Source organism: Strongylocentrotus purpuratus, unplaced genomic scaffold, assembly GCF_000002235.5.
Source record: "Strongylocentrotus purpuratus isolate Spur 01 unplaced genomic scaffold, Spur_5.0 spur5_scaffold_7, whole genome shotgun sequence".
NCBI lineage: Eukaryota > Metazoa > Echinodermata > Echinoidea > Camarodonta > Strongylocentrotidae > Strongylocentrotus > Strongylocentrotus purpuratus.
In genome coordinates this window covers 18601067-18615867 of record NW_022145613.1, presented here as the reverse complement: position 1 = coordinate 18615867, position 14801 = coordinate 18601067, and the positions used below count along the sequence as shown (strand labels likewise).

General features: G+C 34.6%; 1 protein-coding gene across 1 annotated transcript in view; it reads right to left on the bottom strand.

Annotated features, from left to right (window-relative positions):
* Positions 1–1892: 1892 nt before the first annotated feature.
* LOC581114 (acyl-CoA 6-desaturase) overlaps positions 1893–14801 on the bottom strand; it is a 29067-nt gene continuing 16158 nt past the window's right edge. Inside the window, exons 6-13 of the mRNA XM_030973876.1 lie at positions 13352–13411; positions 12688–12814; positions 11322–11398; positions 9856–9953; positions 8895–8991; positions 8363–8442; positions 7647–7772; positions 1893–6248 (exon numbers count right to left, since the gene is read on the bottom strand). Of these exons, the coding sequence (XP_030829736.1) occupies positions 6176–6248; positions 7647–7772; positions 8363–8442; positions 8895–8991; positions 9856–9953; positions 11322–11398; positions 12688–12814; positions 13352–13411 (738 nt within the window). The 3' untranslated portion in view covers positions 1893–6175. The remainder of the gene's footprint in view (positions 6249–7646; positions 7773–8362; positions 8443–8894; positions 8992–9855; positions 9954–11321; positions 11399–12687; positions 12815–13351; positions 13412–14801) is intronic.

Sequence of the window (14801 nt, the reverse complement as noted above, 5' to 3'; positions counted from 1 at the left end):
ATTGGCGCTAGCTGTTTGGTGCACCTCTCTGTATTTATTTGATGTAAAAAAATGGCCGTTTCTCTGAATCAGATTGTTAATATCAGAATTCCAATTCTTAGAGATCCTTTTGAATGTGAACTTTTATGTATTTCTATCCAAGATACATGTACCGGTACTTATTTTCATGATTAGGCAAGATACTTAATACCATGCCAAAACAAATAGAAAAATTAAGTTTGAAAGTAAGTCTATTTTTATTTTTGTGTCAAAAAGAATATGTGCTTTGTGTCTGCAAAGTGTTATTCAAATTTATGTAAGAAAATTCTGTTAAAGCTTTATGTGATGTGTGTGTGTGTGTGTGTGCATTTAAGAGAAATATACATTATATCACTATTCAACTCTACAGTCTCTGATATTATAATTCTTTATGTATACTACTTACATGTAGATTTGAATGATATGTGATACAAAGCATCTAAAAGTTTTACCAAATATGAAATGTTGTTTATAATTCAGGAGTATAGAGTACACTAGGCAGTTATAAATGTCAAATATTATTTCATATTCTGTTCTGTATTTGTGTCAAAGAAATGTCTCAGAGACTATATCATTCACTTAAACAAGAAATGTTGCTACAAAAATACAATGAAAGTTCTTCCTGTCTTTTTTTCTTGTGCTCTATTTATTGATCAGTGCTTTTTCTATGGGTTTATAAACATGTATCATTATCATGAGTTTTGAAAGGAGATTCAAGATTCAGTGATGACATGATCTTTATGATTGGATTGTGAAATTATAGCAGGATTAGATTTGAAAGTTTTGATTTTGACATTCTTCTTGACTGAGGAGCAGAATGTTTGTGAAATGTGGGAATACTAAAACCATATGATGTTCTTAGCCCCCCCCCCCCCCCCCCCCCCAGTCATAGAAACGCTGCGATGGCCTCGGGTCCATTGCCAGTCATGAGGAACTCTTTGGTTAGACAGTGACATTGTTACAATTTGCAGCCCAGCTGATATGGGTCTTTTCTCTGAAAAGCTTTACATATCTTTTTAAATTTTGATATGATTCATGCTAGCATTCATAATTTTTGATTGGGAAGAGCTTACTTATCCAAATATTTAAATGTAGTCCTAACGCAGCTTGTTTTTCTTCAACATTATACAGTCATATTTTCGCAGTAAGGTAAGCAGAGGGGAGAAAGCAAGGGAGTGAAAGAGAAAGTGAGAGAACATTGTGCACAAGTCTTTGCACACATTTATAATATATAGAATTTTCTGTAAATGTATGGGGCAGAGAGTGAAAAGCAGTGAGAGAGAGAGAGAGAGAGATAGAGAACTGTGATATCCAACATCTTTTGTAATTGTACACAATCATTCAACATTCTGTTCTTCAAACTAGATGTTCAACAGAGGCGGGATTTGCCATTCACAGGTCCCTTGGCTCCTAACCAGAGAGATTTGTGTTGTTATATGGATAAATAAGTATGAAGATACACCAACAACATGATGGCCTGTACTTCAACAGAAGAAGAAGAATAAATTCTATGTGAAAAGTACAAACTTTGTTTGATGTAGACAAGATTCAAGGCTCTACAACACGGCACCCATGGAGGTGTTACATATAGTACGGAATAACCTGTAAAGTTACTAGTCCGTTATTGATGTGTCGTGCACACATTAAAGAATATTGTGTAAATATAATTTAGTTCTCTTCTGCTTTCAAACAATCACAAATTTCTCATGATTTTTCAATTTTCTTTCACAAATTCACCAACTCCTTTCTGCTTTCACACAATTCAACTTGTTACAAAGTTTCGCTTGTCTTCTATCTTTGCAATGAATATCTCACTCAGCGGGGACTCACTTACAGAAAACCTCCACAAAGAAGGAACGATAACCCATGCAACATATTCATCTGCTTTGATTTATTACCCAAATTGATCAGTTTTGTATCATTCTTTCATCTCCTTACAATATATTACAGTTCAAAAGGTCTCATTCTGCCAATCACCAATTCTCATGATTCTTACCAAAGTACAACAATCAATACCTATTTTTCGGCTCACACCTCAAAAAATTTCACTCCTAACCGAAACGATTTAGACAATCTCACAAATTCATATGAACTTGAAACATTTTAGAAGACTCCCAGAACAAAGTGTGCAGACCTGGGAAATGGTTTTACGATTTTCTTTCCACAAACCTCGATCATTCAAACAAGACCTAAACCAGTCTGACAACAGACCAAGCATACTATACATAATATGAGGCCCTGAAACAGGGGTTTTGAGTCGGTTTGAACTTGGTATGATTGTGTGATTGAGACATAAAATGCTTGCACATGTAGGAGCAACACCCCCCCCCCCCCCTAAAAAAAAGAGAGGATATTAAATACCGGTAATCTTTTTCCACTTCAGAAAAAATAGAAAGTACTTGATCATCTCCCATTAGATCAACCTTTAGGAAGAGCCTGAAAAATCAACAATTATTTGGAAAGTTAGACCAATATTTCATTTTTTTCTGTTTTCTCTTTATGAACAATTTTGTGTTGTTTTTAACATATATTTGTGGCAATTTATGGACTGATCAGCAGATGTTTTTCTTTCTTCTTAAGAAGTCAATGATTATAAAAAAAAACACTTATTGGTATTTAATCCCCACGATTCCAAACCTCAATCCAATGCCAGCAAGAGCACCACAAACTCAGGAAAATCCAACATTAAGATTATTTAAGGTAATGTGCATACAAAGCAAAAATTATATGAATATGTTACTATAAAAGCCTGAAAATGAGAGAATAACTCACTTCTTTCAGTGGCTGTGTCAGACAATCATTTGATGACTTTATTAAAAAAAGCAAAATAAGTTGTGTCTTATTAGCCTGTAGAACATTAAGAAATTGGTTAAACATAACACACCCTTATTAATAAAATGTTCCAATAAAATCATTGGTGCTGCTGCATTTGATTCTGTGCAATTAAAAAAAGTTTGCATGATTGAAATTCGGATTATAAAAAAAATTGGTTGACAAACCAAAACTTTCTGATTTACTACCACCTGTAATAGAACCACTCTTTGGTATTTCTAGCCTTTTGGCTGTGAACGGACCACATTGCCATGGCTGGGACAGTGATTTGCTCTCCCCACAATAATGTTTCACACAATCATTAGATTGGGGAAAGTTCGACATCTTGTTTGCTGAGCAAAATATTCCTGTTCAGATTTCAAATACTATAACCTTGAATACTGCTATTTATTTAAAAAGTTACACAAGTATCATACCCTCTAAATCTTGTAAAATGTTATTTACAGTCACGAAGAGCAGCAAAATTAACATCAATGATATGCATTCTTTTCTAGTTTTACACATTGCATGGCACGTTACAGATGTCACAATACTTTAATGGAGCATAATTTGTACTGATTTTAGAATAATCAATCTTTCATGATTTGCTTCATCAATTTAAGAAAAATACACTTCTGAAAAAGATACATTCTATTAAATGAATTTCCTGACATTATACACAATGTGTTTTCATTACAAATACATTTCCATTCAACGGTTCTGTAAAAATTTGATGCTGAATAGTAATCAACCAAATTCATGATTTATTATTTTACTTTGATCCTCACACATCTTCTGCGTATTTTTTTTGTTTCCTCGTAAAAAATATATGCTCCAGTCACAATGCCACATTTTGTTGCAAAAAATATATCAGGTTGAATCATTTGCTAATATTTTCCACTTTGGATAGAGCTCAACAAAAGTCAACTAGAGAAAGAGGCCCTTGGTACTTGTACAAGGGAAATGCACTGCAAGCACCCATTTGTGAACATACCCAACACCAAACACACAAGCTTTGTTTTACTAGAAAAGTGACATAATGGCTGGTTTCATTTCATCACACTTGAACATGATTTTCTTTGAGACAAATCAGAGCAAATTATTGAAGATTTTGTATGCAAAGTGCGTACAATCTACACAGTATATGTATACAACCGATATTCATGCAAATGCAGAATAATGAACTCAACTTAGCAATGCCTGCTCATGAGAAATGCATATTTCATTCATTTTACACAACATATCACATGCAGAAACTTTTACAGGGCAAATACCTGTGTATTCAATAGTTTAAAAAGCAATAAATTGGAAAAGGAATAGATGGAAAGAAAGAAAAATAATTGAAATCAGATCCAAAAATATATATATAGATCAGATGTTACCGTATTTACCACATTTAAAAAAAAAGGAAATTTGCTACTTCTCAAGAGTACTAAATAAAACTATTTTGAATATCAACATAGTCTCCATACTCGTTCAGGTTAGATCCTATGGTCCTTTAAACCATCAATCCTATGCTCAAAATACAATTTGAATCAACATGATCTCAACCTTGCTTAAACTGACCACTAATCCCAATCGTAACTCTTTGCATAAAGCATAGGCTATAGTAATCTACAATCTAGAATATCTAGATAATTAAAGAAAAATTGCCCAAATCTATATCTCTTGCAAGGCAGATGATACTAACACCATAGTTGTAACATTCTACACCTGAATTAACTTTTCATCTGGTTGTATTTTATACAAAAAATTACTCCTCATGTAAATAACAAGTCACCAGAAAACCTGGAATTAATTGCCTGATATATTATTTCTTGGCATTTCAACACTCTGCAAGATTTATGCTTTTATATGCTCATGAAAGAGTACATACATGTATCTTAAGTAAATGTACCACATTACATGCACTGCATATTAAAAGGTGAAATGTTATACAAATCAACTTCATCTCTTTAGACAGCATGGTAAAAATGCAAGCAAGACATCTGTTATTGCAAAACAATATGAAACATTCCCCACCTCATAAGTACAATTATACATCTACTCTACGATAAATGACGGAGATAAAATTACATTCAAATTACATTTTCCCTGTCTTCTTCTTACATGTAAATACAGTTGAGACAAATATATGTAATTTAAGGTCACACCAAAATTTTGATGTTACAATAATCGTTTCAAAAACTAAAACCTTAACTCCCCTCTGTCATGTAAGTAATACAAATAGGCCTATGATTCCATACAAGTTCATATGCATATATCAAATTAATATATCTATTAAAAAGGAAATAAAGTCATTTTGCAAATGAATAATTTCAAGTAAATAGAACATGATTAAGGCTAGGTTTGCATGGTTGTTGAATGAAGATCTATCATACAGGGAAAGAAGATGGTTTTGAACCTAAAGATCAATTCATAATTCATAATTTTTGTAATTAAATCTCCACCAAACTGAGTTCAAAGTATTCAAGTCAAATAAGTGATTTTGTTTTCCTTCCCAGTAGACTCCATTTTTATTTTAAAAAGCATGATCTTTCTAATTGAAAGAGCAAAATCAATTGCATAAGATATATACAGATGGCTTATTCAAATCTATAAATTTTATTGTTTTTCTACAAAATCACAACACACTTTACCATAAAAATTACCACCAACAAGCAGGTTTACTTCCTGTGAAGTTTTGGATCTAAGAGACCTTGACCGGACATTAAATAAAAAACACATAGATTGACCTTTCACCTTGATTTGCAAAGGATAGCAAAAGAGTTCAAGCCCACCGCACACTATACGATCCGACCGTGATCCGATTTCCAATGAAACGGCTATTGTCTCAGATATGAACATTCAACATAAAACATTCTTTCCCAATGAGAATAATGATATGAATACAAACAAAATCCAATCTGTTGGAAGATTTCAAGATGAAGAAAAGGCCAAATCTGCTCAATATTATAGATAATTGCATCATTATGATGTCACTACGATTTGCAGCCAATTTGGCTTTTACTCCACCAACAGGAAGTGCAATACCCAGATATTGGGGTTTCGTTTCATCATATGACTAATCAGAACCTCCATCATTAAAATTTGACATCTTCAAATATTCCTATCCCATTCTTCCTAAATCAAATCATAGACAGGTCGTATAGAGTCCAGTGGGCTTTACATACAAAGAATTACACAGTACCCTAATATTTTGTAAAGAAAATGACGCATTCACATTCTGGACTACCACCATTGCTGGGGTATCTTCATCATTCAATTTAACACCTACAATGCCATTCTCCACTCATGTACAGTGCGTCATCCAGGCTTTGCAGGGAGATGAGAGGTGAAGGGTTAATTAATTCTCTGGAAACTGGTCCTGGAGGTGGTAGTAGGCATCGTACCAAATCTCACCAGACGACTTGAGGGACCTGACCAATATCAAAGACATGAAAGGAAACAATTACCTCAACATGAGTGCGTATCGACTACCTATTCTACATAAGCTCTATTATTATTATTATTATTATTTATATACTGTGCTTTTCCCAGGGCGGCCCAAAGCGCTTACAACAAGAAGCATCCTACAAAAATGAAAATAAAAACTTACAGAATCCTAAAAATCTGGATTACAAAAAAAAAATGTTTTAAGTTCCTTTTTAATGAAGAGACAGATGGTGATTTATACATTGTATCAACAAAAACCAAGCTTGTTTAAGGTCAATGCAGCATGATTGACGGAACATTATGCCTAACTCTTATCAGGCTTTGGTCATCTAATCAAACAAATAGCGGACTGCCACAGTCAACTATTGTTACACATACAGTGTATATGTACCATATACTACAAATAATATGGCAGTCTAATCCATAGTGAGTATCAGTATAAGGTTCATTCTTAAAACAAATGCATACATCATTTCAGGAAAAATGCCTTTATGAATGACCGTTTAATATTTCAAAGCCATTCTCCCCCTAGATTCAACTCACTGCAAAGTAACGCCTATTTTCTCCCAGAACAAATTGAACCACATGAAAAGACCTTGACAAGTATCATTGTGCCTTCCTCATTTCACCCACTAAGGTATCTTTTACAAAAATTAAAATATATTTTGCAAATGTGTGAACTTTTTTTCCTTTTCTTTCTACAACTGTTGCTAATTGATTTCACTACCTTAAAGATAAAGTTGAGTTCTGGTCATGTGGTTGCATTGTGAAAGAAATGGTGTGGAATCTATCAGAAAAGGTTGATCATCTAGTATATAATTATTCGTGTGTATTGCAAGGTTCTGGAACCATCAAAATGATAATAAATTTGGCCAAATCTTGGCAAAGTTACAAGCACTGTACACAGAATGATGTATATGGGACTACACAAGCACATGGCGAAAAAAACCTACCCCAGATTTTTACGATGTTTCATGTCATATTTAGAATAGGAAGGCATTTGAAGAGCCATGCTTTTCAGGGAACATGTTTAATCCGATGTTCTTCCACCCTTGCATAATAACAATGATAACGCTCACAAATTATTTTTTACCTCTTCCCAGAACTCAACCTTCTCTTTAAACCCTGAATATTTTGAAAGCAAATAAAGGTTAGAAAAATAAGACATCCATCAAAATATGTCCTTTGACCCTATAACAGATGGAACACTGGAGGCAGCATCACCAAAATCTATAGGCTTGTAGATTTGAAAGAAATCCGTCAAGGAGTGTGGCAGTTCAAGCGCACACAAGAATATAACGCAGCGTAACACTGCTGAATCCAAAGTACCCCACAGGCATACTGCCAGGGGATACAATAAGATTCAATCTTGTGTTCCTTACCTGACTATATCAGAAAAGCCCTCGAGCAGCGTCTTGGTCTTGTAATCAACACCATGCTTTTTACACAGAGACTTCACCAAGGGTGCAACGCGTACGTAGTTGTGTCTGGGCATCGTCGGGAACAGACTGAAACAGAATAGAAATGTTGTACCATAGAAATAGAATTATGCGGTAAAATCTGCGATTAAGTTTTGATAATTGTAAATGAAACCACAAGATATCCCATTATAAATTCATCATTTGCATGTATTATAATTAACAACTACATTTTCACTATGTTTATCTACTAAACAGTTAGTAACCAGAAAAATATTTCATAGAGGAAACAAAGGTTTACTTGTATTGAGAGAGGGAAGATATCTGGCTCAAGTTTTTTTCAATACTGAATGCAAGGATGACCTAATTTGCTACATAGTCAATACAGTCTACTATATTTGTGTCTAAATGAAGACTTTGATGCACTTGAGGCTTTAAATATTTTGCCCAAGGTTTGCAATACATTTTTTTTCATTCACAAATACTAGAAAATGGGCGGTGTAATGTTGTACTAGGTTATCCAACTTTCAATTTGATTACATAAAGTTTTAACTTCAAATCTTAGCTGGCATTGCTAATAACATGTAACCATTGAAACAGAACCCTATGTAAAATGGACTTTCTGGAAAGTGAACCCATACAAACAAACACTTTTGGTTTATTTCTGATATGAAACTTACTGATGCTCAATCTGGAAATTGAGATGTCCAGTAAACCAGTCGTTGAAGAAACTTTGTTCAAGATTACAGGTGGCACGAAGCTAGGATGAGAAAAAAATAGAAAGTTAAAGATTTTTTTTTTTTTTTTGGGGGGGGGGGGGGTAGAATCAAGAATAATTTTTAATATGAAATATTGTCGATTTACAATACTCAGCATAGGGGAATCTTAATTAAAAAATATCTGGCAACATCATTCTCTGGCTAACAAGTTGTTTCATAGAATCTACACATACATCAAAGAAAAAGATAACCAACAAATAAAAACTTTGGTGTGTTAGGAATAGTAGGTTATGTGTACCAGTGACTCCAGCGACATTTATTATTTCATCAAAGACACACCAAGTAGGTGAAGTACTTGGGTTGGGATTGAACAAGGTTTAGGGGTAGGCATAGGACTGACTCTAGGCTTAATGTTAAGAATTCTACAAGCGTCAGGTATTAACACTGGAAGAACAAGTCCAGCAGGCATGCATCAAACTATGAAGGAACTAACCTGTAGCTCTAGCCATGGGCGTGCTGAATCCACATCAATCTCCATTGGTATGTGGTTGGACTGAGAAACCCAGGTGAACCAAATACTCTCCATAACTCTGTGAAAAATAGACATATGAGAAAGAAAAGTTTAGATAATAATACCATATTAAGGATATATCCATGAAGTTTTTAAATCATATTTATTTTTTTAATTTCAGAGTGCAATCTGCTCTTGATTAATCTGTGAGAAGTATAGAAGAGTACAATATACCTCAATAACTCTATGTATGTATACATATGCGGTTACTTCTTTTGAACTAGTGTGCCTTGAGCAATTCATTTCAAGTAAATTTGGGGAGACGATTCGGCATCTTACAAGTCTTACATATTTTAACTATCACTAATATGCAAACCATGACAAATAATTTAATGCTTAAAGGTAATACAAAGTTTTGGTATTGGGTCATGAATTCGGTTCAAATGAACATATTGAAAGCATATGTGATCCTACAATATCCATTGATCGTTGTCGCAGTTAAAATCGAGTCTAAAGTTATGAAATTGTAAATAATAAACTCTTCATGTTGTATAGCTGTTTCTTGACTACAATCGACCAATTTGCTATTCCCGTTTGGAAATCATATATCACAACTACATATTCTGAGATTTTCATGGTCGCAGCTACCATTGTACGGCCGTAGGCGCTATTTGAAATTTATCAAAATTTACCGGGAGCACCGGCAAATTTTTATATTCAATCTTTCTAGAAAGCAGAAGTGTTCTAGGGGCTAAATTTTCTAGTGCTTATAATACATCCACAAGGGCATCCAAATATATCAAAATTGTAAAGAACCACTATCCACCCATTTTTCAAAATTTCCCAAAACTTTGTATTACCTTTAAATCTAATGCTGCCTATTGATTCTTTAAAGACCATTATTGAATTGAAATGTACATGTCCATCTATAAAAGTAACCAACCTGAAAGCTTCATAGAAGAGAAGAAGTTGCCACCACGTCATGAGAGGAACATAGCAGAATAAAAACCTGGCGTAGTATAGCGAGTTGAAGAAGAGGTCCTAGAACAACAAATGATGAGAAAATTACACCATTTCGTTATGACATGATTTCTGCAAGCATCACGAATACTATCAACAAAACAATGCATGAATCAAACATGCAAAAAGCCAGCAATCTGTAAACAGAACCATAGAGCTTTGTGGAGAACTGTGTCTTTCCCCCAACACAATGGTTTATATAAAATCTTGTTTTTGCCCAAGTTCTTGTCAGTGGCATTATTCCCCCAAAATTAAGTTTTGGGCCTTGGCATTTGCACCTTCATAAAGATATCAATATATTAACATACCCACTTCTACCCTACCCCCCCCCCCCCCCCCCCCCCCAAAAAAAGTATTTTAAAAAAATATTTAAAGAAAAAAAAATATTTAAAAAAAAAAAAAAAAAAAAAATTAAAAAATAAAAAAAAACCAAAAAAAAGTCAACGCAAAGCATAGCATCCCCTCGCAGGGTACAAATGGCCTATATACATGTACATGTACATGTACGTCAGAACAAGTTACCTCCATTGGACTTTACTATTATATTACTAGGCAAGGAAGGAAGTTAACCACATTTCAATATATAATTAGGTGTTTTTGCATATTTAATGAGCTATGACCTTTCACCTTTGACCTACATACTTGGAAATCGAACTTAGGCTGTACATGCATTTTGATACCATGTACCTTCATATTAAATTTCATTAAAATTTGTCAAACATTACTTAAGTTATCGAATGGAAACCAGATTCGCATATTTAATGAGCTATGACCTTTGACCTACATACTCCGGAATCGAACTTAGGCCTGGTTTTGATACCATGAACCTTCATATCAAATTTTATTAAAATCTGTCAAATATTACTAAAGTTGTCGATTGGAAACTGAATGTGTATTTTTTTGCATATTTAGTGAGCTATGACCTTTGAACTTTGAACTACGTACTCCAAAATCGAACTTAGCCTGTATTTTGATACCATGAACCTTCATATGAAATTTCATTAAAATTTGTCACACATTACTAAAGTTATCGATCGGAAACCCAATTTGTTACGGACGTACGCACGGACGGACGCACGGCAGCGTTACTATATCCCCTCCAACTTCGTCGGGGAGGGGAAAATAAATAATTAAATAAATAAATAAATAATAATAACCTTAACACTTTTTGATGAGTAAACTAGTTAACACAAGCGTAGGCACTTGCACAGAAAAGGGAGCGCATGGAACTCAAGTCCAACTTAGGTTCCATGCGAGCCCGAAACGCAGGGTAAATAATTATATTGTTATGTTTTGTTTAGGTTGGTTTTATACATTATAACTTTACACAAACAAAATTTCAGGTGATTGGTACACTTTAAATGTTTTTCAAATGAAAGTTTGACTCACAGTCCACTCTTTCTGCTTGATCATGTGACGATAAATCATAAACTGGAAGTAGAGAGGAAACAGCAGAGGGGGTCCAACTAGAAAATAAATCATAAAACATATTAAGTAATTCAATCAGAGAGAGGTATTGTAAGCAAATACTGCCAGTATATAGTGCTTGAGAGACGTGGCTTTAATAGAGGCACACACACAAAAACTACGAAGCCTTTGCCTTTTCTTTTGATGCATCATTATGCATCATTATAGCTATATAGCCCTTGAACCTCATGTACATGTACATAAAAAATGATGGGAGTATTCATGCACATCAATAAAAACCAAGAACACTTAAAGATTCCCAAGATCAGAGCTGCCAACCTTGAACCCAAAAACAGGAATCATGATGGCAAAAAAAAGAATTTCAAGCAAAAAAAAAGGAATTCATAAAAACGAAACTTACAACCACGCGCAACACACTTCCAATGCAGAAATGTTCATTCATCATGCTGTTTTTTCCATACAACCAGGTAATTTTTTTGGTGGTTATTATGGTATTATCGGTATTTCATTTTTTTTGAGAATATTTTTCTCTTCAAGTATGTTTTAAAATTAGTTTTCTATTGAATTTGTGATCAAATCACCATTTAAGGGCAGTTGTTTGACGTGCGGTATGTAAAAAAAAAAATTTTAAATAAATAAATAAATTAAAAAACATATTTTATGAAGAAAAAACGGGAGTAATTCCGGCAAAAACGAAATGGTTGGCAGCTCTGCAAGATGTATGAAAATCATTCATATGGACATACATACAAATCATATGCATTAATGACAAGATAGCTCATCATACAAAATAGGACATGAAAATCCAATATCTCCTTCAAATGTTCCTCATATATCAGTTAATTGACTACGCGTCACTTTGTTTCCTAAATGCTTAATGCATGGAGAATTGACAATGTGTTCATTATGTACTAACAATAAGTTTATGTTGTTTGATTTTATACACATGTTCTGTTTTATCTGGGACCTTCAACTTCACAATGGTCAATAATAACTGCAGCACACACACACACTGTATATTTCAAGAGACCGTTTTGAAGGCCCACTGAATTTTGATTGTCATTTGACTTTATAGACTCATCTGGTCTCTTTAAATTGTTTTATCATTGTTTAAGTGGCCATCATATCACTTTGTGGAGCAGATGTGAAGCAGTTTGTAACTGAAAGGCGAAAGCAGTATAGCAAATTATTTGTTCAGAGCCAGAGAGGTTAACGCAGTGTTTAAATATAGTATTGAATATACACCCTTCTGGCTCCAAACAGATGAAATATTGCATAGAATGGATTGGAAATAACAAGCATGTGAGTCTGGATGAGATCAACTTACTAATGAAGAAGTACCATTGTTGAAGATGGTAGGGCATTGATGACTTTCCACTCTCGGCTACCACCTTAGGCATCTTCTCTCCCACTACAAAAAGTGCTTCAAGACGAACATCAGGATCCTTGTTCATCTGTAGAGCAGGATGAAGAATATATTGTCATCATCCTCATGGTTATACTCATATTTCAGCATCATCACTTTTAGCACTCTCCTCACTATTTAAACACCATTTCCTTTTTTTTTATATTCTGGGTTTGAACAGCACTTATCCATCAACAATATCTCTGGGCACTTTAAAGACTATTATTCACCCAGTCATCAGATTCAGGCTTGCCTCCACACAATCTATGCACATTCTCCACTCCCTGGGGAGCAGTCCAGCTAGGTGCCATGTTACAGATGCTCACCATGCTGTGCAAACCACGATGGCTTTACTCATCCCACTTGGTACCTATTTAACAGCTGGGTGACAGAGGCAATGTGGATAAAATACCTTGCTTAAGGAAATAAGAGCTATGCTGGGATTGAACCCATGACCTTTGCACCTCCAGTCGGATGAAAAAGAAAGAATCAAGTAATATACTGAGCCAAGCCAAAGAGGGAGAGAGTGTGACAGAAAGAGAAAAAAGAGAGAGATAGAAAGGTGCACATATAAATCTGTACTTACCACATTAGGTTTCGCATGGTGCTGATAATGCATGTGGTTCCACCATTTAGCTGATGCACCCTGTTGAGGGTACAGAAAGAAAGTCATTTTTAGTACATCAATCATGCTTATCACTCTCAAATGTGTATCTTTACATACACATGCACAAGTAAACACAGGGTTCCTGCTAGTGCACAAAACCTATGGTGCCATTTAAAAGTATGGAAGATTTCAGAAAATATCAAGGACTATTCTCTATTCTCCCAACAAGGACTCTGGAATTCTGCGAAAAAATATTACACTCAATTTGGAGCAAGACGAAAGAAGAATTCTGCCAGGAAATCCATATGAATCTCACCTTGAATGGGACAAGTACATAGTGAAATACATGATTCCTCTATACTGATTTAGACGGTACAGCAACAATATCTTGTTTGTCCTTTTTTTTTTATGTGGTCATTTTGTTTTAATACCTGTATCCTTTTAAGTCCTTGCATTTGAATTCTTAGTGTACATGTAGAGACCATACCCCCAAAATTTGGATCACATGCAACTTATCTTAGATGGCCAGTTACTATCAAAATTGCAGCACCTAACCTAACCTATCATTGTAAAGGCCAATGACGACTATGTTACTAATTGGAGGACTTACAGTCTCTCTGGATAGATAACAAATGTAAAACGTACTGTACATCAATAGAATGAAAAGATAGGATTTCAAGGTGATCCAACATTTTAAATTGAAGTTAGGTTGAGTGTTGGGATCAGGCTTGAAGGTAGGAGTTACATGTAGGTTTAGTGTACGAAAGTGACTGCGCGAGGCAACCGTCGCAGAACCGTACAAGCCATTTCAAGCCAGCTCTAACCTTCCTTAGAGTTAATAAAATAGTTCATGCCCTCATATCGTCTCGACTGGACTTTGGTAATGCACTTTTGTTTCAGCTGCCACAATCTCAACTTTCATGGTTACAAAAATTACAAAATTCAGCAGCCCGTATTGTTACCCCTACCAGACGTACTTCTCACATTACTCCTTTTTTGTCTTCACTACATTGGTTACCTGTTGAATCCCGTATTGTATTTAAATTATTATTGCTTGTTTTTCACTGTATACATGGATCTGCCCCAGAGTACAATATTAATTTGTTGATGCCTTATAATCCGCCTAGACGCTTAAGATCTTCCGATTCTCAATTGCTTGTTGTTCCGAAAACTAAGAAATCGTGGGGGGGATCGGTCATTTGCACACGCTGGACCTTACTTATGGAATCAATTGCCACAACATATTCGTTATATTTCAAATGTAGATTGCTTTAAACATGCCCTCAAAACTCATTTGTTCAAAGCGGCTTTTCAGTAGATTTAGTTTTACTTTCACATTGTTGTTGTTCATTTTTGTGTGTATTTTTGTGTACTTATATCCTTTCTTCTCCATGCGCCTCGAACACATTATTCATGTGGAGTTGGCGCA